This window comes from Erithacus rubecula (assembly GCF_903797595.1).
Source record: "Erithacus rubecula genome assembly, chromosome: 3".
NCBI lineage: Eukaryota > Metazoa > Chordata > Aves > Passeriformes > Muscicapidae > Erithacus > Erithacus rubecula.
Genome location: NC_136689.1, coordinates 137,154,293 through 137,181,893, shown reverse-complemented (window position 1 = coordinate 137,181,893; position 27,601 = coordinate 137,154,293). Strand labels below are relative to the sequence as shown.

Sequence of the window (27,601 nt, the reverse complement as noted above, 5' to 3'; positions counted from 1 at the left end):
GTCGTGATATTTTGCAGACTTTGCACTTTTACAAAGAGGGGCCCCTTTCCTTATACATCAGGGGTCTTCTTATCGTGCATTCCTTTTCCTTATAAGCATGCAGTAACTGATACCTATACATCAGGGGACTCTTGTTGTACATTCTTTTCCTTATAAGCACACAGTAACTGAAAACATATGTTCTACTCCTCATTCTATTTAACCCTTAAATCCCCTGTTTCACTCTCACACAGTAGCACACAAACTGCACAATCTGGCACTGCAGCATACGAAGGCAATGGTGACTTGTGCCATTACTCAAGGTGCAGAAGAGGCACAGGATGAGTGAAGGGAAGCCCCTGCCAGCCAAGGTGACACGGAGCGCAGCAGAGGAAGCGGGCGGTGCTCGGGAGCAGCACAGCTCCGCCGCCGCCGCTCCTTCCCCAGCCCAGCTCCAGCCCTTCCCCGCGCCAGCCCGGCCTCCCACACCAGCAATACGATATTCAGCGAGCAATGAAGCGACACTGCTGAGCCAAGCTGCGGCCCTGTCCAAGTCCAGTTCCGTAAAACAAGCGCAAAGCAAGCAAGCAATTCTCAGCATTAGCGGCTCCTCACCTTGTACATCTCGTATCTCTCGCAGGCAATACCGCCGGGGGAGTCGGCGAAGATGTACGGCTGCGGGTGCTGGCTGGCCCAGAACTCCTCCTCGCCTTCAGCAGCTCGGTGGCTTTCACCATGTCCTTCACATCCTTGTTCTTATCGAACCGGTCCCTCAGCAGGCAGGCGAAGTAGCGGTACTTGTCTCTAGGGACAGAGGTCACGCACAGTGAGCAGGAAAACAACCACCTCACCACACCGGGCCCAGCCAAGCGCAGGGCTGAGCGCCCCGATGCGAGGGCGGCCAGCGCTCCCCAGCCCCAGCTCCCCTCGCCCTCACCGGTGGATGCACCAGGACTCGAGGTGCCGCAGGGATTTCTTGTACAGCCGCAGCACCTTCTGCTGGTGCGTCAGGTACGCGGCCATGGCGCCGGGCGCTGCGCGGCCCTTCCCCTCCGCGCGGGGGATGCCGGGAGCGCGGCGCGCCCCGCCCGCTGCCGCGGGAGCGCGCCCGGAGCCGCCATGAGCCGCGCCAAGTTCATCGGTGAGGGGCGGCGGGCAGGCGGGTAGGGGGTTCCTGTGCCCGTGCCTTCGACCCGCGCCCCCCGCTCCTCGCCCGGTGCTGGGCGGAGGTGGTGGACGCTTCCCCACTCCGTGAGGGGCTTTATCCAATGCTTGTCACCTCCTGCTCCATCCCTTTGCCTAGGGTTTGTCCCGGTTCCTCAGGCTTGTCCCGACCCTCTGCCAGGGCCTGTCACCTCCCGCCCCAGTTCCTCAGGCAGGGCTTGTCGCCTCCTGCGGTCTCTCGGTGTCCGGGGGTTCGGCGGCCTTGGAGCCCTCACGAAGCGTTTGGGAGTGGTTGTGCTGTGTCTGGGAACTGGAGCTGCTGCTCCTCCGCTCCCCCTCAGCTCTGCGGATTCGGCCGCCCTTTCCCTGTGCCGCATTGGCACGTTAGTCGTGGTTGTTTCTGATCGTATGGAACTGGCTTGGGCGAAAGTGTGTTTTTAGGAAATTCGACGGAAAGCGTGTAAGTAACTTCAAAAGATCGGTTCATGTGGCAGTCCTGCGCGTTGCAGAGCAGCTTGGAAAATTTCGCTTCCCGCAGGAATGGCCGCAGCAGAGGGGCCGCTCTGGGCCGGTGCCTGGGCCGCGGCTGCTGCTGCCCCGCCCCGCGCTGAGCTTCCCGCCGGAGCTGCCGGGCTGGCACCGCTGACAACAGGCAGCTCTTAGGAGCCCTTCTGCTGCTGCTGCTCCCACCCGTGGAAGGCTGTATGGGAGATGCTGCATTTTCCCTTCCTTTATGCTTGTTGCATTAATTCGTGGTTTTGTGTGAGAAGCAGATTTGTTTGCAGTAAAAAGCGTATGTGTACTCACTTTGGTGGTTTGAGGGTGTGCATAATATATTCACAGAAAGCCTGGAGTTTGCATAGAGGCAAAAGCTTAATTTTTCTGTCACTTCTAGTAAGTTTTCAAGTTATGCAAGTAAGCTTATACTTAAGCATTTTATTACTTATCGATGACCTGGTCCAGGGTTTAGATAGGGTTCCTATTGGCTTCTCTAGCTGATTAATGCTCAGAGTAAAATAAAGAACAAGTATATCTTCTAATTTCTATTTTTGGTTTTCTGTAGATATTGGTATTAACCTGACAGATCCTATGTTCAGAGGAATCTACAGGGGAACACAGAAACATCAAGGTAAATGTTTCTTTGTATCTGCTGGAAGACAGGATCCCTTTTGCTAAATTAAAAATCTCTTGCATATCAGAATTTGATGTTAGGGTTTCTTTTTTCTCCTCCTTATGTACTTGGGCCTGACTGAAGTTAGATACCCTAACCAAAATGCATTGTTTTATTTGCTGTTTACATGCTGGCAGCTCTGCTTCTGGAGCAAAATGGACAGTAGCTATCTATTTGGGATTGCATTGAAAAACTGGTATAAGAGTTTTGAGCAGTGGTCTTTCGAAGTATTGCATTGCTGAATCACAGTCACTAATTATAATGTGGGGCTTTTTGCTCTTGTGGCCTTTAGATACTGATAGAAAAGTGGAGACCCTCCTAAGTATGTGAAAACACTTCCACTGACTTCTTGTATTTAAATTGTATCTCCAGTTACTGCACTTTGTTATTGTCTTATAAAGATTAATTAAGTATGGTTTAAAGATTTAGTGATAAGAATTTTGACTGCATTGAAAAGTAGTCAAAGTATGCTGTAAAACCTCGAGTTCATTTTATGACATTTTTATGAACTTTTGCAGATGACTTTCTGGATGTAATAGAGAGAGCAGTCAAAGTTGGCATGAAAAAGGTAATTTCTCATAATGAAATGGCTTTAAAATTTTAGCTGATTTCTGATGTTTCTGGGACTCAAATGGAAAATGCAGTAACTTCCTTCAATAGCACAAAACAAGTCTTCTGTGCAGGGCATTGTCTTTCTGTTTGCACAGATCATTATTGAAGTTGATTATTGAAGTTCAGTGATATTGTAGGTGATGTGTAGAAGTTATTTTGTACAGCTTTAACAGAAAGACATTCTACTCTGACCTGCTGCAGTTAAGTAGTACATGATTTTCCATCTTACAAACAACCATTCCTTTTTTCTTGGATCCTATGTGGGTTTTAGAGAGTAAATCCTGTGAGTAGAAGCTGTGGGATCTGGGAGTTGTTTCATCTGGAGAAAAGGAGGCTCAGAGGAGACCTTCTCACTTACAACTCCTGAAAAGAGGCTGTAGCCAGCTGGGGGTCAGTCTCTTTTGCCAGGCAAGAAGTGACAGGACAAGAGGAATTGACATCAGGCTCTGTCACAGGAGTTTCAGGTTGGCCATCAAGGAAGCATTTCTTCATGGAAAGGTTGGTCAGGCACTAGAACAGGCTGCTCAGGGAAGTAGTGGGCATTGTCCCAAGGAAGTGTTCAAGAAACAACTAGATGTGGCACTCAGTTCTATGGTTTAGTTGACAAGGTGATGGTGATCAGTCAGAGGTGGAACTCAGTCATCTTGGAGGTCTTTTCCAGCCTTAATGATTCTGTGATTCATCAATTACTGCTGAATATCAAACTCTTCTGATTGAGATTTTCAGGTATTTCTCTATGTAAAAGAAATTGGTAACTGCAGAAGATCTGGAAGTGCCCACAAATTCTTACAGTTGAGACATCTGCATGTTTGCTGGTAAATACTGGCTTGCATGTATTACAATGGCATCATTATGAGAGAATTTTTAATTCTGAACTTCAGATTGGTGGTTTCAGGAGTGCACCACATTCCATAGTTTAGCCTGCCTCTCTTTCTCTCTAAATGGAATAAATTTTTGACAAAAATATCAAATATCATAGAATACAATGCATACTGTCACAAACTGTTCTACTGCACTAATAAGGCTACTGGATTAGAAATAAGGAAGTAAACACTCCTCTAGCAGAGGAACAGGCATCTTGGGAGCTTGTTGAAAAACTCTTATGTGAAAAGAGTGGGAAATGAACTGGGAGACAAAAAAAGAAAACTAGTGATGGAGAAGTGTATGTAAGTGCTATTTAATTTTTATACCACCCTCTGAAAGTAAGTGGTATTTTTCTTTTTATCATCAAAAATAGATTAGCTGCATAACTTTTTCAAGATGCACAGTGGATTGAGAGATGTTATTCAGGAGTTCCTGCCCTTTGCTATTCTCAGGCTTGCTACTCGCCTGTACAGTGTCAGAAGCCTTTTCCATCACAGATTGTTCCTGCTTGCCTAGAACCTTAATCTTCTTATTAGAAAATACTTTGATTTTCTAGCTGCTTTACGGTAATTTTTTGTGAAGTTTTGCTCTGTGTCATGCACGCTCTGAGCCCTTTTGAGCTCAACATTTCTGGGTGATGTCACTGGGATGTGTCCATCTGTCATGAGCGCACTGCGGGAGTGTCTGAGCGGGTGCTGACAGAGCCTGCAGGGAGAAGAGCTGTCCAAAAGCACAGACATGTAGACATGATTGCTACAACCTAGGGTGAAATACTCTGCAAGTGGTGGTTAAAAAAGTACACTGTAAACAGCAATTCTCATATGATAACTTTAAGGTAAAAATAAAAGATCAGAGATGGAAATTCTTAAGTTTTTAATCCCAACTCTGATACAAACTCATTTTTTTGGTTTGACTACTTACTCATGTCATGTTTTGGGTTCCTGAGAGTCTGTACTTTCCCCAGCTGTAAGACAGGCAGAATATTTCTAAGTGTCATTTCTTGAGTGCAAATACAGTCCTCAGTCATTATGTAAGTAATGTTCCTGTGTAAGGAAGCTAATATTGCTGCAAATGGAAGTATCATTCCTTTAGTGATTTAAATGCTTGTCATACAAAATACTTGGTGAAGGGGGAAAAATCATATTTTGCTGCATACTGTATTTACTAGCTCCTGAGCACTATTGAGGTTTATTGTTGATTTATGAAGTCTTGTTATATATTTATTAGTAATTGTTTTCTGATGTTCTCTGTCGAGATCCTTCCCTTTATTCGAGTGTTTTCTTAAACATTCTGTTTGATGTTCAGAGAACACCCACACTGACAGTATGTTTCTTGTTTCAAGTTTTTGATTACAGGTGGGAGTCTAGAAGATAGTAAAGATGCATTGCAGCTGGCACAGACAAATGGTATTTTCATTTTAAATTTACATTCTCAGTCAAAAATATAACCTTCTCTGTTCTCAGAATTGAGTTCAACAAGACCTGCTCCAGAGGTGTTTACAGAATCTCAGATTAAAATGAGAAATTGCTTTTCAGAGTAGGATGAATGCATTGTTTATGAATTTGTGGGTTGCTCTTTAAGTCCTTGATGTTGGAAGGAATCACTCTTTTCCTGCATGTTCTATTTCTGAATAAAAATAGAAATTATAAGAACATTTTGGAATAAAAATATTGATACAAGTTTCTGTTGTAGAAATAGGGTAAAATGCTTACATGTTGTGAAATATATGGGGTTTGTTGGCTTTTTGTTTTTTACTTACCAGTCTCTTATGACTAGCTTGATCATGAGAGGTATCTTTATTTTGATAATTCCCCTGGCTTTTCCTTTCTTTCTGTGAAAGGAAAATGGCTTTTCTTTTTTCTTTAGGCAGATTTCATTCCACTAATTACTTAAATATCTATTTGAATTAAAACACATGATAAAGTACTGTTTACTAATAGAAACATAAACTGATTTTGGTTTGAATGAACTCATTGAGATAATTTGGTCCAACCCAGTCCACCTCCCCACTTCCCATTTGCAAAGCAGGACTGGCTTGAACCTTAGGGCAAGTTTCTCAGGGCCTTATCTGTTTATTCCCTTCCCCAATGCTTTTACACTCATCAGAAATGTTAGTTTTGGCAAGGCAGTCTAAATCAGATACTTGGGTCAATCAGGCAGATGTGACCTCTGAAATTCTCTAACAGCTTATGCAGGGGCACGTGAGGGAAATACTCTTCAGTTCTTACAGCTGGGATAACCTGGTGCACTTTGGATAAGATGTATTTCTAAATGATGTCAAGAGGTCTCATCCAGCCTCAACAATTGTGTGATTTATTGAGGGCTGTTCCACCAGAACAGTTCAGCTCTAATCTGCAGCTTTGGGATACACCAAATAATATGTACTAAAAAAAGACATGTGCACACGCCCCCACTGGAGATGCTTTCTGATATTTTAAGGCAGAAAATGTCTGTCTAATGAAATTATCACTAAGACAAATATGGTCAAAGGGAGTTTTCTTTTTAAATTGTGACCAATAAAAAAACTTCCCCAGAGGTAGATATTGTCTGTACCTTAAATAAATTTTCTTTTTCTTTTTTTTTTCCTTAAAACCTCCTAATATTCTCTTCCTTTAGACATGTTTTTCAGTACAGTTGGCTGTCATCCTACCCGCTGTGGAGAATTTGAGCAGAGTAGCCCTGAACAGTATTTATCTGAATTAAAAAATCTGATTGAAAATAATAGGACAAAGGTAATAGCAGTTGGAGAATGTGGCTTAGGTAAGTGTTCTCTTAATACTTCAATTTTTTTTAGACATATAATAAAAAAATATCCTAAAATACTAAATGGATTTTTTGTTCTTTTTGTTTGTAGATTTCGATAGATTAGAATTTTGCCCAAAGGACATCCAACTCAAGTAAGAAACTTTTGATGACTGTGAATTGACTTGTAGCAATTTACAGGAGTATTTTCTATCTTGTGTTCTGCTACATAACATACTGTCACATCTAGCCCTAAAATTTGCAAGGTTAGGCCCAGAGTTTTTTTGGCAGAAATGGGAATTTAAAGAAATATGTGTACATTCAAGTAGTGCAATGTGCTAAATTTTGCTGCCTGCCTGGTGTTGGCTTATGTCAACATGTCTTACGTCAGCATGTCTTTTTCTGTAAAACTGGTCAGAACTTATGGATTTCTGGGTGTGACAGATATTCATTCTTGCTAATAGTTAAGATCTCTAAACGACTCATGGGAAAAATAACATAAATGTAGTGTGTGAAAGAATTGGGTTGTTGAGTGAAAGACATGAGGAAGGGAACAGAACTATCAAAAGCTAAGTCAGCAGTGGGGAAAAAAGAGCTTTTGGTAAGGAAGGTGTTAGCTAGGGGCATATAATGGAGTGCTGATGGTAAAGGTGACCACAGGAGGTGAAGTAATGCATGCAGCACAGATGCTGAGTGGGAAGAAGAGCTACCACAGCTCCTAAAATCAGCCTGAATTGAGAATTGTATTGAGAATTTCTCTCTGCAGAGGGAACTGGTTGAATACAGGTGATAAATTCAAATAAGATGAGTGATTAATGAATTACATTTGCATGTTACTGTTTTGAGTAAATTAGTCACTGGGGGGCAGTGTTGTGGTTTTTTTACTTGCTGCATTTTAGCAGTAGGAGGAGTTAATTTCTTCATAAATGCTGCAGACCTACAGTGAAATTCTCAGCAAAGGGGACAGGACTTTTTTCCTGGTAGAATTCAGTGAACAAGTTGAGGAAAGCACACCTTAGAGCATAACCTGTTTCTTTTCTCTGGCAAATTAAAATACTGATGGAGTATCAGATTTTAAGATCCTTAACTGCCTTGATGTTATAGAGAGAAAAAAAATGTGTATTTAATTTCCTTGTCCAGTGGACTGCAGCTGAAGAGCTGCAGTTAGTTCTGATTGGGTGCACTGAAACTGAGTTGTAAGGAAGGAGATGAGAGGCCTTGATCAGTGAGCTAAACAGAGGAAGGCAGAGTGTGAAATACATGGAGACAGTTCACTGGTTTTCAGGTACAGCAGTCACAGGGAGGGCTGGCACACAGCTGCACAGTTCCCCCACAGAAGAGCAGTATGTGTGTTTCCCAGGAAGTATCAAAGCATGGCCTCTGTTTCATTTAATACTTAATCAACATTTTTCTGGTTAGTTATGCTGTGTTTTCTTTTGGATAATTTTCAACTGTAAAAAATGAACGTTTTTGATCCCCTTTTTTGCAGTTTAAAAATTAATAAAAATAAGAATCTAACACTACTTTGTTGTAGTGTTCATAAGAACTTTTCCTTTCAAAAATCCTCCCCATTCTCAGAACTTTTCCAACAGAAAGCAATGATTTGAATGGTGGTAAGATGAAGGTACTGCCTTCATCTGAAAGTCATAATATAAATGGACTGATAAGCATATAGAAGTTTCATATCTGCTGTACTACTGGGAGGGGTCTGTGGGGTGTAGCAACACAAAGCCAGGAGTTTTCCCAACCAAAGTGAGGGAAGTGAACAGTATCCCATGCACCATTACTCAGTTTAATTCAGAAGTGTTTGTCTGGAGATCTGTCTCAGCAAGGCCAGTTTGCTTTAGCTCCTTTAGTGTCTTTATCCTGTAGCATTTGAATATGATGGTCAAAACTAAGCTTGCCCAAAGGAACAGGTTGTTCCTTAAGCACTGGAACCCTCATCAGGGTTAGTTTCCTACTGAGTTATTTTGTTATTATTCCAGCCACTGTATGTCTGATTTCTTCATGCTTTTCCAGGGTTTGAGGTTTTAATATTTTTTAATTATTTTTGTCTCTACAATAATTCCCCCATCCACCTCCCATTTCTCTTTGACAGGCCAAGGAATGACATGTTTTTGTTGGGCTTTGTTGTTGCTAGGAATGGAAGAAGCTTGATTTACATTTCGCTTTGTAGGAGAACTAAACTTTGTACTTTCAAGGGCTCTACCCTTCTCAAAATTAGATTGAAATTGGCCAGTAGGTTACTTAGGGAGCTTATTTGCAGTTCTGTCTGTAAAACCTCTTTTCCATATGAAACAAGTGTTCTGTTAAAACCCACACTGAAAACGAAGCAATTGTAGCTGTTTAACCACAAGAGCAATCATGAGTTGCAGTTAATTTATATTTAGTCAAACAAGCTAAACTAAGCACGATATCTAGACAAAGAAGATTCAAAGTAAGTGTAATGCATTCTCATGAATTTTCATGTCAGTTTTCAAGGTTACAGCTGATTTGTTTAATCCATTTAATCTCAAAAATTTACACTGATTAACAGGGAAGATAACTTTGATCTGAGAATTATCAACTTGTAATATACAGAAAATCGTGAAAATTACATTAAATTAAATGACCAGTTAGTTGCATGTTTGTTTAGAGTATTTTGTTTGGCTATTTAGGAAAATGTAAATCAAGCTAATGTTTTGATTCCTCTTTCCTTTGGTTGATAAGTGACTCATACACAGCAGTGTGGGATCCCTGGAGTTTCCCTTTGAAATGTGTGTGATAACTGATGGTGGGAATTTCCCAGTGCTCTGGACTGTGTTTTAACAGCAACACCTCGAGAAATCCAGTATGTTCAAAGAGCCCCAGCCTGCTGGGATGGGCAGTGTTGTTCTCCTGCTTCGCCCAAATAACGTCACCTTTTAAATGGTGTGTGGACACTGAGTCACCATGCACTGCTGGCCTTCTGCCATGCCTAAGTTTTTCTGCTGTGCTCCCTGAGCACGGGTGATTTCCCTGCCTGGGTGGAGCCGGGCAGCAGAGATGTGGGATGGTAATTGCAGAGCTCATTGCTAATGACAAGTACTGGTTAGTTCAGGGCTAAGTAGTTTCCTTTGGCAATTGCATTGCCTTACCTTCCTTCTGCCCACATTCCAGTGTCTTTTCATAGGGTGGGGCCTCTTTGTTACCACCCCATCAAGGGCAACTGGAGGAGTACAAAGCTGGAGAGGGATAAAAAGGAGGGAAAAGGAAAGGGTGCAGGAATGCAGAGGAGGGGAGGGAAAACAGGTAAAGACAATAGGCAGAATGGGGCAGAAGTATGATATCTATTCTGATATTTGTTCCACCCCAAGAGAGGAAAAACACCTCCATGGATTGTTACTCACAGGTCAGCAGCTCTGATGTAGTTTGGCCAGTGGAGGCTGTAGAAGCCTGCACAGTGCTCCCCTGCTCACCCTCACTGTGTTTATGAGTGCTTCTTGAAATAGTGGCCTCTGTCTTCCACACTCTCCCAGTCCTGACATTTCAGAACTTTGTGGAATGAACAAAGTCAGTTCCTCTTCCATTATAAATAAATAAATCTGCAGCATCCACACTACACAGGAGTATGTCCTCAGCATATACACACATGCATTCTGCAGTACTGAGGCTCTTGACCTGTCTTCAAACATAGGTCACAGCTGTGGCAATACACGTGGGAAAGAGGTTCTTTTAAATCTTTGCACAAATAAGAACTTTGGCATGGCAGATCCATTAATTCTGTCTAGCTCTAGAAGACAGAAGCTTGGGAAAAAATACTTTACTATCTTTATTTATTCTTACACTGAGTTTCACTTTAAAGGTGAATTTTATTTTACAGGTATTTTGAAAAACAATTTGACTTGTCAGAAGAGATGCAGCTGCCCATGTTTCTGCACTGTAGAAACTCACATGCTGAATTTTTAGGTGGGTTTTGTTTAAGAATTTCATCTTCAGAGCAAATTCTGAATATGGAAACCTTCTATATTCTTCTTTTATAAAGCTGACTTGCATTTTTATTTTTGTAGACATAATGAGAAGAAACCGAGATAGAGTTGTAGGAGGGGTGGTAAGTATGGACTTCAATGTAGCATTCATTTTTCCATGCATGTGTGTGAATATTGTTGTTTAATATGCAATTTCTTCTTTGTCATGGAATCTGGGTAGACTTCCTCTTATATGATTTAAGCTGTTATTAATTAGTAAGTTTTCTAGTCCCTTTTACTATTTTTATTTGACAGGATTTTTTCAAGGTAAGGGGATAGGCTGAGAAAAAGCTCTGCAGCTGATGTGAACAGTTTTTCTTGGCCTGCCAGAAGGACAGTTTAAGCACCTCATAATTGGCATTGGCCTTTTCCCAGTTCCTCAGTGTCTGTAACTGCAGTGCATGCAGACCACAGATAATTTAGATGCATGTTCCCAGTGGGGGCCATAACCTCAACCATTTGCTTCTGACGTTTGACATTATTTTCAAATGAGATCCAGATGGAACTTTTGATTACTTTATGTCTTTAGGTATTCAGATCACGTTTTTTAATTCAGAAGTCTGACAGGAAAAGCTTTGGATGAAACAGTCAGGGAAGTCCAGCAATGCTTTTTCAGATTTCCATTACTGGATTTTTCAAAAGTAATAAATGCTCATGATTCTATCATGAGACCACGCCTCCTATTGCAGTCCCCAGGTTTGTCCTTGTTACCAGAAAACCCTTCCCCATGCACAGTGCTTTGCATCTTCTGCTTCTATGTCATGCTGTGAAGGTTCTTTCCTCCCTTTCCTTTTCCCTGCACAGCCAGGAAAGAGGGAAGAAATTAGCAGGCATCTTCTGCAACTGCCTGTCCCTGGTCACAGGAGGGGGAAGCAGAGCAGACAGTCTCTTTACTCCACTCAGGCTGAGAAAATGCAGTTCCCAGCTGCATTACACTGTGTAACCTGTGACCCTCCACTTTCCTCTCTGGAATGACCAAGCAGACTGTCTTGCTAGTTCCAGTGGACTAACATCTGTGGAGAACAGAAGCTGCTCTTATGGTAGCCCTGACAGTGCCCTGAAGGGAATACTGAGGAAAGAATCTAAAAATTGAGCATGCACAGGATTACTCCCTGAGTGTGATCTCCCAGTTATAAGTTACAGGGGGTCTCCAGGGCTAAAAGAGTATCACTGGATAGGCCTTATTCTACACATTTGTGTCACTGTTGAAGTGTGGTAATCACTTCTATTGCATTCACAAGGTGACTTCAGCCTGAACTTTGCTCAGTTTCAAAACTGACTGAGCCATGTCCCATATTGATATTTGTAATGATGTGTAATGCAGACTGTTGAAGGTATTTGATGCTAATAAAAGGTAATAATACTTTTGAGTGATTGGAGTTTTAATAAAAGTACATTTGTATTTTTATATGTCTGTGTATCTATATTTATGTTCCAGGTACATTCTTTTGATGGCACAAAGGAACAAGCAGCAGCTTTAATAGATTTGGATCTTTATATTGGAATAAATGGCTGGTAAGTTCTTTACAAGAAATATAACTGCTTTTAAATGGAAGCTGTAGTGAACTCACTGCTTTCTTTTAAACAATGAGGTCAAGTTTTCAAAGCTCAGTAGATCCTTAATCATCTGACAGATTTAGAATTGCTCTCATCAGTCTGTTAGCCATCAAAGCTCTTGCTGTGCAGCTCAGTGAGCTAATCCACGTCCACTCTACTACCCTCAGGACAATCCTTGTTTGTAATTAAATAAGGTTGTTGAGCATGGAAAGATTCCTTCTGAGGAGCATTTAAAAAACAGCCTGACTTTAAGCTGCCTGTCAAATGTTGGAGTAATGCAAATGTAACCTGAGTGCCTCATCTCCTGGTTATGCAGTTTGGATTCTCAGCAGTCACGTGGCCAAATGCCAACCAGCACCACTTTGTAAGGCACAGAGGCTGTCACCAGGCAGGCAAGGGCAGCCAGAGAGGTTCTGCAGCTTACTGGGGTGAGATGGCTTCTCCCACTAACTCTAAATTTGCTGTTTTCTGCACAGTTTTAATTTACAGGCAGTATTGTTTAAAAAGGAAGCAAATTTTATTAATGAACAAAATTATTTAGGAAGTTGTCTTGCTACAAAACAATTTAACAGGCACAGTAATTACTTTTGTATGCTTTTTATGGATTTTTTTTTAACTAAACTCTAAATTTTCTAGTTCACTGAAAACAGAAGCCAACTTGGAAACACTGAAATCAATTCCTAGTGAACGATTAATGATAGAGACTGGTAAGATTTTGTATCTTGGTCAGTTTGTGCAATGGGCAATGAGATATACTGGTGTTGCAATCATGAAGCAGAATCAAGACCTAAAGAATTCATAACAGTGGCTGTTTTCTCTGCTTAAAAAAGCAGTTTACAGAAGTACTCCTTTCCAGCCTTCTGGTGGAAGGAATAAGCTGCTGTGTCAGTTCCTGACATTGCAGGGGAAGATGAAAAGGACAAATTGACAACTCGGATTTTTAAATGTACCTGAATCCTGCTTGAGTATCTTTTAAAATGTAGCTTGCTGGAGATGTGCCAAGCACAGGGCAACGGCTGTGAGTTAGCCACTGCCAGCAGTAATGGCATTTGGAAACAACTGCTCTTTAAATGGAATAGGTGGAAGAATGCTTGAATTCCCCTCTTAGGCCACTGAGCAGTCATTTTAATGGAATGAGTAGGGATGTCCTTTTTTTCTTTTTTCATATTCAGTTATCAATAATTGACAGTTACAAATAGAGTATTTATTTTCATTTCTGACTCTGGGAAAGGAGAATTGCAAACTGCTAAATCATTAAATTTATTTGCACATGATGTACAGACATTTTATACAGGAAGTTTCTGTGGAATGTATGCAGTGTATCTGGTTGTCTTTATCATGTCAGAGGAAATTATTGTTATATATTACTATTGCGGATTTTTTCAAGTGTAAAACCCTGAAGATAATGGTATAAAAATTCAAGATCTTGAATTGTCCAGATCTCTTAAATTTTGAATTGGAGGTCATTGCTAGAAAGAGATTGCAGGAACTTTTGTCTGCAGAAGTAGTTGATTAAACTATCTCATGCTATTCTCAGTTGTACTCCTAATTCTTTTATTTAAATTAAACTAGATGCACCTTGGTGTGGAGTGAAAAATACTCACGCTGGATCAAAATATGTTAAAACTACATTTCCTACAAAAAAGAAATGGGAAAAAGGGCACTGCTTGAAGGACAGAAATGAACCCTGCCATATAATGTAAGTGTATCACTGTACTCTTCTTTTAAATACTTCAACTCTCACATGAAAAAATAATAGAAAAATCCCAATTCACTAGTAACATAGAAAATATACATCAATTCTAAATGTACTGAAACTTGTGCAAGGTTTTGCTTTATAGGCCGTGGAAAAAAATTAGAACTCTTAATTTTCCTACTTCAGCAATTTTGGATGTACAGTGCTCTCAAAGTGAAACCAGTACTGTTTTTATTTTTTCAATTGGTACACTGTAGAAGAGGTTAAACCCTCTAAAGTAACCTCACTTGAATATTTATTTCATTCACTTGTTGTTCAGGTATTTTTTAAAACTGATCCAGCCCTGGGGATCAGGGGACAGTCCCACAAGTGGGACAGTGCCAAGGCACCAGCAGTGCCTGTGACATGAACTGCCACAACATGCACTTTGTGAGGAATGTTTCTTCCTTCTGCTGTTGTGCTTCAAAGAATCTGATCCTGTGAAATTTAGATATGAATGACAGGAGCCAAGATACAGAATAGTGAAATAAAACTCCAGGGGCTTATGGACAGAATTGGTAAGCACAGACAGTTTTCTGCCTCCTTTTCACACAGTCCTCACAGAAGTGTGGAAAGCAGGAAAAAGTGTAATTGTTTTAGTGAAAATGTTTAGTTATCTGCATTAAATAGCTTTCACAGATGAAATGCTGAATTTTCAGAATTCCCTGTCTACATTCTGAAATGCTGCTTAGGATAGTACTAAAGATGCAGATATGCAGCAAGGTGTCTAAACTAGAGTTTATTTGAGAAGTGAAGGGAATTCTGCTGCTTTTTGAGATATGATGGATCTTGGAAAACCACTGATGATGTAAAAGCAGTTTAAGCTTACATCTCCTAGTGTTCAGATATATTTAATGCAATTAGGTCAACTGTAAACTCTTTTTTTTTTTTTTTTCATTTAGCACAAATAACATTAGCACAGAAGGGTTCCTTCAGTATTTTAAGACTTTCTAGGTTCAGTCCATGATTTTGGAGTGGGGGAAGAGATTTGTTGAAAACTCTCCTCTGGTCACAAGTGAAGGGCCTCTAGTGTTACAATTTCAACCAGCCCATATGTCAACAACACCCCCACATATTTGTCTGCTGCCTTAGTTGGACTTCACAGAAATGTTTCAGAAACCCCCAGACTTGAGATGTGGTCTGTCCTGCACAGATGCAGAGTGCACAAATGCACTCCAGAATTACACAAGTGCTGTGCTTTGGCTTTTGCCTTCATGAACAAAATCTTGTTTGGCTTAACCATATTTTGAAATTATCATCCCAATAATGTTCATTATAGCCAGTTAAATTTTGAGAATCTTGTAAACCTTAAGAGAAATTAAGAATGGTAACTAATTAATATTTTTGTGACTTCTCAAGCAGCAAAATCTGGTGTGAGGGAATGTTACTCAGTCAATAAAGTGTTTTTAATGTTTGGGGTACATATACTGTTTAATACAGCTCAACTGGCAGGAGGAATTTTCCATTTGTCTGGTGTTGGTGGTGCTGGACACCTTTCAGTTTTGATGGTTAGATTTCTGCTTCACATATATATATATTTAGAACTACTGCCCTTGGAAGCTATTTTTTAAAAAATTCAGCCACAGAGACTTCTCTTTTCTCCTTCAGCAGCTTCACAGACACAGTGTTGCAGTAACATGCATCCTTCTACTGTATCCAAGTGAGGAGGGATAAGCAAGGCCTAAGTCTTCTTGGGTGAAATTCTTTGGTATTTCTTACTTATTTCTATGTAGGCCTGATCTCACTCTATCTCATCTGGAAAATCATCTTAAATCAAGAAACTGGCTAATTCTGCATCCAGGAAAATATTTGCAATAAAGTAATTATTAAGAGCAACTTTTCCTACTTTTTCACTAAAGGAAGTTTAGCTACTGCTTCAGTTTAGAGGCAAAATCCAAAGCTCACCAAACCCTACCACCACACTTGAGCTTCTTACTCACCACAGTGAAGTTTGAAGTTTTTTTACTGCTAATGGACAAATAAAAGTATAACACATCTCAGGAAGGGAAAGTTACTTTTTCTTTTAAAGAATGACTGATACAAAATCAAGAAAGAATTTGCAGAGAGAAGGTTATGGCTTGGTTTTAATTATGTCCATCCCCTTTCTTTTGCCACCTGTTCTTGGCTTGTATCAAGGCCCTGGACCTTTTGAAGTTGCTCATTTAATATTTACTGCAAATACCTGACCACATGAATCACAATTAAACTAAAGAGTGGGGATGTAGGAGTAAGTTACTTTGGCAGCACTGTGCTCCCATAAAGCTGTATCTGGAATTTAGGCTTTACCATAGATCAGTCTACTCATCCTGCAGCTTTAGCCTTGACAGACTAATTTTGTTTGAAAAATGAAGATCATTGATAAAGACACCCACAAAATGACACTTCCTTCAAAACAGAAAGCTGTTTAATTACCTCCAAACAAGAGTCAAAAGACCAAAGATGAATCTGTACCAGTGAGCGCAAACCAGTGTTCAGTGTAAAGGAAATGGCAGTAACTTAAAAGGAGAAGCTATTTGCATATCTGAGCACCCTGCCCTATTGCTCTTAGTGTAAGTTGTTTATTCCAGCTTAATCTTGGTGACTTGTACATACACATGCAGCAAGCTGAAGTACATTGTGAAGTACTGTGTTTCAGTCTTCTAATATAAATCTTTCTTTTTTTAGTCAAATACTGGAAATAATGGCAGCAGTAAGAGAAGATGACCCACTTGAGTTGGCCAATACTCTATATAACAACACCATTAAAGTCTTCTTTCCAAATATGTAAAGTTGTTTTTGTTACATTTATTCAGCATAACTTCAGTAAATATATTGCAAAATCTTAAAAATCATCATACCTGCAAGTTCTAATCAATGGAAGCCAATGTGTAGTGGGTTTTGGGTTTTTTATGGTACAAGATTAAAGCTGCTTTTGAAAAGGTGGTCTGCATTTGTGCAGTTTCTCAGCCCTGTTCCCCTTTTGTCAAGCTTCAAGGCCAGCCCATGCCTGTAACTCAAGTTAGCAGTGGAGGCACAGGATGAGCACCAGGCTGCTGCATTCACATGTAAAGCACTTTGAGCTCCTGCTGGCAGTTCAGGAGGGTGGGACACATCCATGGCATGCGCTTTGCTGCTTCACCAGAAAGCTGAGCACTGTCACCTCTTGTTCCACATATGCAAATGCTGTAGCATTAAGTCTACCAACCTAAATTTTTATTTTTTAAAAACACAACTCACTAGTTTTTTGCAATAAAGCTCTGCTAATACTGAATTTGTAAGTAAAGCTGCTTTGGCTCAGGCTTTCATTTCCAAGTTGACCGGCTGAACAGTCTGTTTTCACCAGTATTTTTCATTTGCATCCAGAAAACATTGATTGGGGATTACTGGTATACAGTCTTTGGCACAGCATTATCACTACATCAATTAAAGAGTGTTTTTCCAACCATCTTAAAAACGTGAAAACATTTTATTCCATGTACAATAATGTACATAATTTTAAGGTGGTCATGAAAGAGACCACCAAAAATTAGAGGTATATTTACAGTAGCACACACCACAGTAAACAACCACCATTCACAGACTCAACACTGAGATACTGCTGTTGTGCTTAAGTACAATAACTACAAAGTGATACTTTTATTCTGTTGAAGTCAATCTTGAACAAATACCTCACGGCTTAGTTAAGGACATCCTAATCACCAAGAGAGTTAAGAGTCCACATTAAGAGTCTCATTCAAGTGCTGTGCCACACACTCACCATCTTCCTCATCACTATCAGAACTGTCGTTATCTTCATTTAATTCATTTTCAGCATCAGCAGCTTCTTCTGCAACCCGTACAGGATTTTCATTTGGTGCTACAAACCCGTTGTTGTTAGAGATACTGGCATTTTCTTTGTCCTCAATATACACTTTCTGATGGCACATCGGGCATGTGTCCTGAATGTACAGCCACTTCCGAAGACAAAGTGCATGAAAATAATGGTTGCACGGAGTAATGCGTGCAGAGGTGGTGAACTCGTGGTAGCAGATTGCACAGACATCATCAATTTCATGTAGCCGAGCTCCTTTTACCTCTGGAAGCGAGTTGATTTTCTTCACAGCAGTTCGGCGGTTTATAAAAGTCTTCCAGCCATTCTTGGCTTGCAGGTAGATGTTGAAGTACGCATGCAGACACATCATGCAAGCGCGAATCTTGCTTCCCGATTCAAAAACCATTGTGTAAGCTCCATTTCCAAACATGATTACTCCAAATATAAACTCAATAATATTGCCAGTTGAGCGAACATAATAGACATAATCATCAAGTTTTTCCCATAGCACATTATAGTAGCCATCAATCATAAACAATATATAAACAGTGATAGAAACTATTACTTTTAGGCAAAGCTCTACACAGAACGCTGTAACTGCAAAAAGCCAAGTATTTAGTGCATAGTGGTGCCAGAGGATGTAACTGAGCAGAACGGGAAGAATGAAAAGGCAAGCGGAGACAAACAGTACAGGAAAGTGTCTGCGGAACGATGACACGTGGGAGGCACTGAGAGACATCAGCACGGGGTCTGTCATTCCATGGATAAAATGCAGGACTGCAGTCAACAAAAGGCACATGTTTCGACTCAGGCGAACTAATCGTTCCTCTGGTTTCAGCCCACTTAAACCAGTCTGCAGAGCCAAAATGAAAAACAAGACGGGTGCTACAAACCCAAGCCTTTTGTCATCCTCATCAGTTGATCCAATGAAGGCCAGGATACCAAGTCCCAAATAATGCGCTATTGAGGAAATGACGGCACTCATGCCCAATACAGTTAGGGTAGAGTCACACCCACTTATGATCAGGCTGCAAATCAGTTCCCAACAGTTATCCCATGATATTAAGAAGAATTTGTCTTCTGTGTTGTTTTCGGCCATCTTTACAACATACGTTAATACGACAGCTTGCGCTGTAAGTCTTGTTAGCCAAAAGACACGTAGTACAGCTGGAAACCGAATCCTTTTCCATGTATCTTCCATCAATAGCTGTAATCCATAAATACGATACATGTGCCTCACCAGCAGATAAACGTATCGTACCGAATAATAGAACCACTTCATTTTTGTAACTAAAACGGCTGTGGTGTTTAGTGTCAGAACTAGGCCTGAAATAAAAACAAGTACTTGCCGGACATTTAAAGGTAATTCAACAACCAAGCCAATTACAGGAATCAGTATATCCAGGATGATGAGTTGAGAGTATATGGACTGCATGTTTAGCAGTGTAACATATCCGATTCCAAAGGTAAGCTGAAGGACAGAAAGTGCCATCCATAGCGAAGGTCCTTTTTGTAGGAAGATCTGAATTCCAAATGCAGGTGTGTAGTAGGCACTGTGGAAGTTTATGTGCAAAGCAGCATAGTAATTCACCAACACTGAAGTTGCAGCCAGCAGAAATGCTGAGGCGATCATGTAGAACTTGAAAAGTGCTCGCTGTTGTAAGACCAGAACAACACTGGATACAAAGACACCTAAAACCAGATTGAAATAATTTAGTTCTCAACAGAAGTTCAACAACAGAATTTAACCTATTTGCTTTGGAGCTACATTTATTTAATGTATCACTTCCCCATAAGTCACTTGTAAGTTTGCATTACCAATTGTGTCCTTTTCAGAGAACAGGCAAGAGGATGAGTTAATCTCTGCATTTAACATCTGTGCACTACAGCTGTGATGCAAAGCCACTGCAAGCTCTAAATCACAATTACTGAGTTCATTGCAGTTTTAGACTAGAGTAGTGACAACACCCTGCCTTTCAGCCTTAGTCCTGAAATCCAAGGGTAGACGAGTTCTAAAAATAAACAACCCTCAACAGATCACCTTTATAAGCATCATCTTAACATCACCTTTATAAGCAAAGCTAATAAAGAATAAATTAGTAAAATCTAGTAAGTCCACTAATTCACTTGAACAAGGTACTCAACTACAGCTGTCCAAGCTGGAGCAATATAGATAAGTAACCAAAACACTTGAACTGAACTCTCTAATGGGAAAAGAGTGAAAAATTACTGTAGTTTGTTGTGGAGAAGGCACTCCTATTTTCCTTCAGTTTGCTTTTATTTCTGGTGACAGTGATAGGTCACATGAGGAAGATCTTCCAGAGTATACATCTTTTGTGCACAGAATCCAAAACTGCACCAACTGCCTCTTTGCCAATGGAAACTTGTCTGTCTTGTTAGAAGTCAGATTTAGGCCTTGAAATTCCTGTTTGCTAACCTCTCCCTCATACTGACCATGACCACATCTTGACCATGTCTGCAAAATCTGCACCTTCCTATGAGAAATCCTATCAGAGCAACTGCAGCATTGGGAGTTTGGGATTACATGTCCCTGCAGTAAACTTCTGTAGTGTAATTTATGAATTCCATCACTGTGCACTTATATGGGTAAGGGCCCTGCCCTAGTAGGTGTCAAATTAAATAAGACTTAGCACTAGATTCATTTCCTTAAACAGTTTCTTTTTCAGGAAACACACTGCCTTTGTTTTGGACTTCTCAATCAGCTTCCACTCTATGCAACTGCTTTCTCATCCAAAGCAGTTTGGAGAGATTTCAATATCTCTAACTTATATTTGCTTCTAAGTTGCTTTCAATCTCTGTACTAAAACGAATAAAATCACCAGTAATCCTCTTTTTGCTGGAGGACAGCATTGGTCTTTTCTTTCTGACAACTGTAGTTTAGGTTGTTCTAAATCTGCCATAAACAAGTGTTTAAAAAAAATTTAACCCATAGTCTCTTGATCATGAGAATAAAATCTTTGAAATGGCATTTATTCTACCAATAGTGCAACCACTGCTTGTATAAAGAAAAACAACAACCAAACACACACAAATACACAAAAAAACCCCCAAACCTCTAAAGCCTGGAGGACTGGGAAGGGAGAGGATCAAAATGAATAAAGTGCAAAAGGCAGGCTACAGATAAAGTTATTAATACGCCTGAACAATATTCCTTGCCAGTAGCACTGGCTGATATAAACACATTCTCCTTAACTAATCATTAACCTGGTAACCTTGTGAAGTGGACTGAGGAAAAGCCTCTATCAGTTTTCAGAAAGCCCCTTGCATTGTAGCTTAGTTCTTCCAGGAAAATCCAAAAGAAAATTGGATACATGCAATACTTTTTGTAAAATAAGCTTGACAGTTGCCTTGTCATTTTAACCACCACAAATATCTTCAGGAAAGTCAATACTGCCAACGAGTTTGTAACCTTTGTCTTTTCTCATAAGTCACAGAAAAGACTCACAAGGTCATTATTTATGTAATTCTGATCATTTGAGCCAAAGGAGATGCATTTTGCAGTACACAGGCTGCTCTGAAACACGCCTTAACAAAACCTATTTTTGTGCCTTGCAGTGGCAGTAACAGGCCTGTATTTAGATACTGCAGGTCATCTTAAAACACTGACGTTTCACATGCAAGACACATCTCTAAAAACAGTACAACAGGGACTCAATAGAGCTTGTCCTACTGGTTCCTCTGAAGAGGGACTAACAAAAGTACAGCGTTTCTCTGTTAACTCTCATGGGGAAAAGTCAAGACTCGCTGAAGGAGTCTCAAAAGACCCTAAGAGGTGACAGATCTCAGAAGGGGCAGTGAGCACTCCTTTTCCCCATCTCCATTAATGTCACTTAGTCCATCTCAACATGAGAAGACTTTGCTCTGCCCTGTGCCCACCCCCCTTTGCCCTCTGAAACAGGAAGTCGTTTCTGTTTTCCCTCTGCTGGGAAATGCTGCAGTTCTCCTTTGATAAAGTTTGTCTCTCTACTCATCTTTACTGTTTCTGCCTGTGCCACCCCACTGCCAACTGTCCCAATATGGGCTTCAAACACAGCGCTGAACCAAACCACGCTGCACCTGCTTTTAAAATAATTTCTTGTGTTACAATTAATGTCTCTTCTCATTTAATTCCTTTAAATCCTGAAATTTGTCAGTATCTTTATAGCAGCCCACTACTTAGGATTTGACTTTCAGTCACATGCAGGGGACAATCACTTTTACACATCAGCATTTCATTCATGTGGAACTGCCAAACTATTTTTCCCTAGCTCCAGTCATTCTATTTACTTCCACATCTTTCTGCAGACTCAAGTATTTATAGCACCCTACTTAAAACTGAGTGTCCTCACTGAGGAGGGACTGCTGTCTGAGGTGCCAGTCACACACTCCTGGGGGTGGTGGTTCTGCTTAAATTGAGACACTTTGCACTTAAACTTAAGTGCAAAGATATGAAAGGTAAACACTGTGTTGGGGACAAAGCAAGATTAATCAAAAACATGAAAGAGAAAACATGCTCCAGCTGTGGAAGTTGGTTCTGTGCCCTGTATAACTCTATTTACTTGTGTAGAAAGTGATGGAAGAATCAGACTAAGGAATCCTGCTATAAATCTTTGTAACACCCACACAGATCTCTATTAGCATTCCTCAAGAGCTGTACTCCCAGATTATTTCAGAACTGTTTAACATCATCCCCAAAAATCATCAATCTCTCCAGAAATTTAATCTTTGTATCTAATTGACAGGTTGTGCTATTTTGCTACAGGAAAAGTTTGGATCAGTACTTCAAAATCTGCAAATGGTAACTAAAAGGACATTTTTACACTGTTTAAATACAGAATGATCCAAAATAACTGTATCACTTTCCTAACAGCAGCAAGAAACCAACTGTGCAATCCTTAAATTCAGATGAGAAGGCACTCTGTTGTCTGAACCACGTGGAAGGTGTTTAAGATCATCTTTAGGTTACTATATTTTAATCTTCAATTTTGGAAAGCCAGGAGTCACACACCCCTTTTCTAAATGTTCAAGATAAGTTTCTTGGAATAAAACATTCCCAAAGCTTTTTTGCAGAAGGCAAACCTCAAAAGTGATTAATCAAAAACGTCAAAGTCTGTTAATCGCAGTACCACACGCTTAAGGGACATCACTGAACACATCCACCACTCTCATTTACACAGGTGGAATTAATTTCAATGCTCTTCTTACAGAATCTGGATCTTATGATGAACGACTCCTAAAATTAAGTTTGTGAGGTGCTGCAATGTCATTTTTTTAGAAAGGAATTATCACTCTTAGCAATTCCATATGTGTTGAACAAAAGGTCAACGAAATGGGAAGCAGGGAGGAAGAATCCCTGCTCCCCATCCTGGAGCTGCTGATACCTGAGCCATGGCAGGCAAAGGAGGCAACTCGGGGCCCCCTGAGCATCACATCTCATGTGAGAGAAGGCTTCCCCTGGAACCCTTAGCCACAGCAATGATATAAACATAAAAAATATAATAAATGCAAAAAAACCAAAACAAAACACCTGCTGCGTTTTGTTACCTCCTCCCTTTGCTCTCCTCTCACCTGCTGTCTTGCTATAGGTTATTTTTACTTTTTCCCCTCTGCTCCTCGACTTGTGTGATGCAGTCACACACTTCTCACTGTGCACATTTCCTTTAACCCTCTTTTCTCTGCTTCCTGCCCCAAAACCTGTACCGCCTATTTCCTTCCTGTTTTTCTTCTACTACAAACATCTAACAAAATTTAAAATCCATCTCTCTCAGGCCTGCAAAAAAAAATCCAAATAAAACCCAAACAACAGCAACTTGATTTGTTTGGTGTTCTCCTTCCTGCCTGAGGATCGTCAGCTCCAAAACGCTTTACACAGCACAGTATCACCTACACAGCAATTCGCTGAACAGGACTCCCGCCAAGCCCAGGCTGTGTAAGAACCCAAGTTAAGGATATTGAAAACAGCAGGGGGGTAAAAAGCTTGAAAATAAGCATTGACAAGTTTCAAGAGGCTTCTCTTTCCTCTGGGAACCAAATTCCCGGTATTTCTAACAGTGTTGCTAAAATAAGGCGTTAACAGCGTATTTCAGGAAGACATCACACTATGTAAAGGGTTTTAAAAAACCACATGAAAACCCTACACCAAATAAATCATGTCTACCGCCTCGGAAGCCCCAGAGTAGGAGGAGGGGTCACAGCCCGAGCCTCGCCGGGTCCTTGCACCGCTACAGGAGGAAGGAACCGGGGAGAGATCGGGGGGTGAAGCGGGCCCGGAGCGGGGCACGAGGGGTGGAGGCGATGACCCAGCCCGGACGGCCGAGCAGGGGCGCGGGGATGGCGGAGAGGAGCCGAGGGGACGGGCAGGAGCGACGGGGGAAGGAGAGCTCCGGGCCGCGGCAGCAGCGAGCGAGGGGCGGGGAGCGGGGCCGGCGGGGCGCGGTGCGTGTCCCCGGGAGGGCAGCGAGGGAAGGGTCTCACCCAGCAGCCGCAGCAGCGCGCCCAGCAGCGCGGCGCTCACGGAGCCGCCCGGCAGCGGGGCCGAGTTGAAGATGGCGTCGATGAGGAACAGGCTCGGCACCCGCAGCGCGACCTCCAGCCCGGCCCGCAGCCGCGGGCCCAGCCGCAGCTGGGGCAGCCGCGGAGGGCCCGGGGCCGCCATGCCCTGCGCGGGGGGCAGGCGGGCCGCCTGTCCCGCCGCCGGAGGAGCGGAGGGGGCGGGAGCGGAGGAAGGGAGGGCTGAAGGGAGGGCGGCCGGGAGCCGCTACCGCCCCGCGCCCGCCGCCCGGCGCGCCCGGCTCTCCCGCGCCGCCGCCTCCATGTTCCTGCGCGCGCCCGCGGCAGCGCCGCCCGCCGGCCGGGGGCGGGGCCGCGCCCAGGCGCGCATGCGCAGCCCCGCCCCATCGGGCTGGGGAGAGCGCGGGGCGGCGGGGCCGGGCCGTGACCGGGCGGCGCTCTCAGAGTGCGGTCATTCCACAAACAGCGCCAGGGACCGTGACCCACCGCTGCCCGGGCAGCCCAGTCCAACCTCTGACCAGCCTTTCTCTGAACAACTTCCTCATGTCCAGCCTAAACCTCCCCTACATCTAAAGGCCATTTCCTCTCATGCTGTCCCTGGTTTCCTTGGAGAAAAGACCGACCCGCGCCTGGCTACAGCCTCATTTCAGATATTGTAGAAAGCTATAAGATCCCCCTTGGATGTAGTTTTCTCCGGGCTGAACACCTCCAGCAACTTCGGCTGCTCCTGGTGCTCGAGACCTTCCCCGGCTCTGTTGCCCTTCTCCGGGCACACTGCAGCCCCTCAGCGTCCTTCTGGGCTTGAGGGGCCCGGCACTGGACACAGCACTGGACACAGAAATGAGGTTGTGACAAAGGACAGCTGCCCTGCTGCTGCTGCTGTCACACTGTTCTGATACAATCCAGGATGGCTCTGGGCTCACGCTGCCTCAGATGGTGAGCTGGCAGTGGGCCATGAGCACTTCGGCCCCTCGTCCCTAAAGTGCCCTAAAGCCCAACCTCATGACAAGCCCAACCTCTGCCAGCCGTAAAGAGGCACATTCGTGCTGCAGCCCCTCGGGAGGGCTCAGCCCGTGTCCCCCATCCCGCAGCTCTCCCTGCTGCAGCTTTGCCCCGCACTGGATCTTGGAGCGCTCAGCTCCGCCCTGGGCTGTCAGCGAGTTGTGCAGCACTAATGGGCTTTAATCAGAATTCCCAGTTCCCTTGAGTGGGATGCACAAGACCTATCTCAGCCAATGCATAACCATAGAGCAGGGTTAGAGGAAAAAACGCATTTTCCTTTCAAATCATTCCTCCCTCGCGCATTATCATGGAAGCCACAGATACAAGGACAACTGGAAACCAAGCTGCATTGATTTTTCATCAACAGCTGCAGTGATAGGACAAGGAGTAATGCATACCAATTAAAAGAGGTAAAATTTAAGTAGATATCAAGAAGAAATTTTTCACTGTGAGGATGGTGAGGCACTGGAACAGGTTGCCCATGGAGACTGTGGCTGGTCTAACCCTGTCACTGTTCAAAGCCAGGTTGGATGGGGCTCTGAGCAACCTGGTCCAGTGGTAGGGAGGTTGGGATTAGGTGACCTTTAAGGTTCATTCCAACCCCTTAACATTCTGTGATTGTACAAATTGTACTAATAAAAAATATATTACTAAACGGAAAGCAATGTGTAACAATGTTAGCCCATCTGAAACTGGGGCATTCCCTATCCCATCCCTTTTAGGAATTAAAAGCAGGTTCCAGAACACAACTGAGATGAGCTTGTGAGCCTGTTGGCATCTGCCACGCTGCAATTTGCCACCAGTGTCTGCCTCCTGCTTCACCTGCTGGGGCTCAGCCTTTGCATGAACCTCATTTGCCCATGGCTTAAGCCCTTGGAAGCCTTTCTATTGTTCCCAAAGGGGATTGGATCAGACCACAACACTATTGCACAGGAATTTTCCTAAGCAATGCCCCAGCTAACAAAGCCAGAAATGTTGCCAGATTGCTAAAGGATTGTATTACAAAATCCATGGACATGGACAAAGTGCATGTTTTAATCACATGCTGCAAGGCGTAACTCTGACCTAGTAAGTCTCCCCACACCAAATAATAGAGGTCAGGGTTTTAAATGTGAAAATGTTTGAAGGTGGCTGAATCACAGTGATTTGGACTTCCCTGAATCATTTTACTCCTCAACTAAGTATAAAGCTGCTGAATGTAAATGACAGTATTGATTTGAAATGAAAAACAATGTAAATCAAGCACATCAGAGTACTTGATAATTCCCTGTAATCCATATGAAAATATTCATTTATATGAGGTGTAATTTCAAGAAATGGACAACTCAAAGCACTATTTATGAAAATGGAATTCCCTGACCTCCCAAAGTTCTTTCAACTTCATTTAATATTCTCAACTTCATTTAATAAATTAATATCTGTAAAGAGGATCTTAAATCTATTTTTGCAGTACAGGCTTCAGGATCAGTGACAATGCTGTAGTACATTTTATATTGCTTTAAGGACACGTGGATTAAATGGAACCTATTAAATGGATTTTCAGGTTTAAGTAGATGCATTTACTGGCATATTTTACAGATGTAATTTGGGTGTGTGAGTGCAGTCACGGATAACTGCCAATTACTTTGTGCATGAACGCTTCCAGGTTGCAAACATTCCAGAAATGCTAGTGTTAGTAAGGTGTATCACATCAAATGAGTATGTTTTATGCAAGTTTTTCAGAAAAGTTATTTCTGTTAGGACTCTTAATTCTTATTTCAGTTCAGTTTAAAAAATAGTAAATCTAAACTGGATTATCAGGCACATGGGATGCAGGATGATGACATCTACTGGATATATTTCATTTTGCAATTTGCACTACCTAGCTTCAAATGTGGAATAATAAACCAAATTCAGTGCTGTTACATGAGCAAACCTCAGCTGGATTCACTTTGGTTATAGGCACAATTTGTTATAGGTTATAGAAAATTTGGTTATAGGAAAATTTGGCATATCATTTTGAGAGTTAAATGCAGTCTCAACTTCTTTGTATATTTGGGGGTTAAATACTATTCTCAGTACATTTCTATTATACACAGAAAAGTTTTTATGGTTAAGAAATTCTTCAATTTCTTGCTAACATACAAATTAAGAAGAAAGCTGCTTTATTTGTCTGTATAGGTGAATTGTTAAGGGGAAATAGTCCTGGTTCCACGTGAGGGTTGTTCCCCGGGTATCCCTGGGACTGGGTGTGCCTGCCCTGACTTGGTGTCAGGCCCATGCCCAGGCAGCAGCACAAAAGAACAAGCCCTAGGGAGCTGTTTCATAATCAATAAGAACGTAACAGTCAAAAATATTTTCGGAATAACTCAATACACCTCCTCTATGAGGCTGAGTCAGACAGATGCAGATGAGCCTATCTCAGGAACAAGTCACTGAAATTTCTTGTTTTTTATGGTATGTGGCAGAAGATTGGGTTTTAGTCTGTCATGTAAAAATGATTTTTGAGG

The 27,601-nt window shown here is 42.0% G+C and overlaps 2 protein-coding genes and 1 long non-coding RNA gene across 5 annotated transcripts; 2 read left to right on the top strand and 1 right to left on the bottom strand.

Moving 5' to 3' along the window:
• The first annotated feature begins 921 nt into the window (after positions 1 to 921).
• TATDN1 (TatD DNase domain containing 1) lies at positions 922 to 16,615 on the top strand. 3 transcript variants are annotated; one of them, XM_079302149.1, is made up of 12 exons: positions 922 to 1,120; positions 2,207 to 2,272; positions 2,833 to 2,882; positions 5,133 to 5,196; positions 6,407 to 6,550; positions 6,645 to 6,687; positions 10,374 to 10,459; positions 10,561 to 10,601; positions 11,957 to 12,033; positions 12,712 to 12,782; positions 13,648 to 13,774; positions 16,475 to 16,615. In XM_079302149.1, the coding sequence occupies exons 1-12, from the start codon at positions 1,099 to 1,101 to the stop codon at positions 16,575 to 16,577; spliced, it is 894 nt and encodes a 297-aa protein (XP_079158275.1). In that variant the 5' UTR covers positions 922 to 1,098; the 3' UTR covers positions 16,578 to 16,615. The 3 variants fall into 3 exon arrangements, with proteins under 3 accessions (XP_079158275.1, XP_079158273.1, XP_079158274.1); XM_079302147.1 differs by lacking the exon at positions 16,475 to 16,615 and adding an exon at positions 14,091 to 15,767 and having other exon boundaries at positions 1,022 to 1,120; XM_079302148.1 differs by lacking the exon at positions 922 to 1,120 and having other exon boundaries at positions 2,240 to 2,272; positions 5,133 to 5,282.
• Positions 8,260 to 10,095, top strand: LOC306800222. The gene is made up of 2 exons (XR_013773775.1): positions 8,260 to 8,835; positions 8,866 to 10,095. It is a non-coding gene; the product is annotated as an uncharacterized lncRNA (long non-coding RNA).
• Positions 16,187 to 24,461, bottom strand: RNF139 (ring finger protein 139). Its single transcript, XM_079302146.1, has 2 exons — positions 24,075 to 24,461; positions 16,187 to 19,292 (listed from the first exon to the last, which is right to left on the bottom strand). The coding sequence occupies exons 1-2, from the start codon at positions 24,253 to 24,255 to the stop codon at positions 17,497 to 17,499; spliced, it is 1,977 nt and encodes a 658-aa protein (XP_079158272.1). The 5' UTR covers positions 24,256 to 24,461; the 3' UTR covers positions 16,187 to 17,496.
• Between the last annotated feature and the right edge of the window lie 3,140 nt (positions 24,462 to 27,601).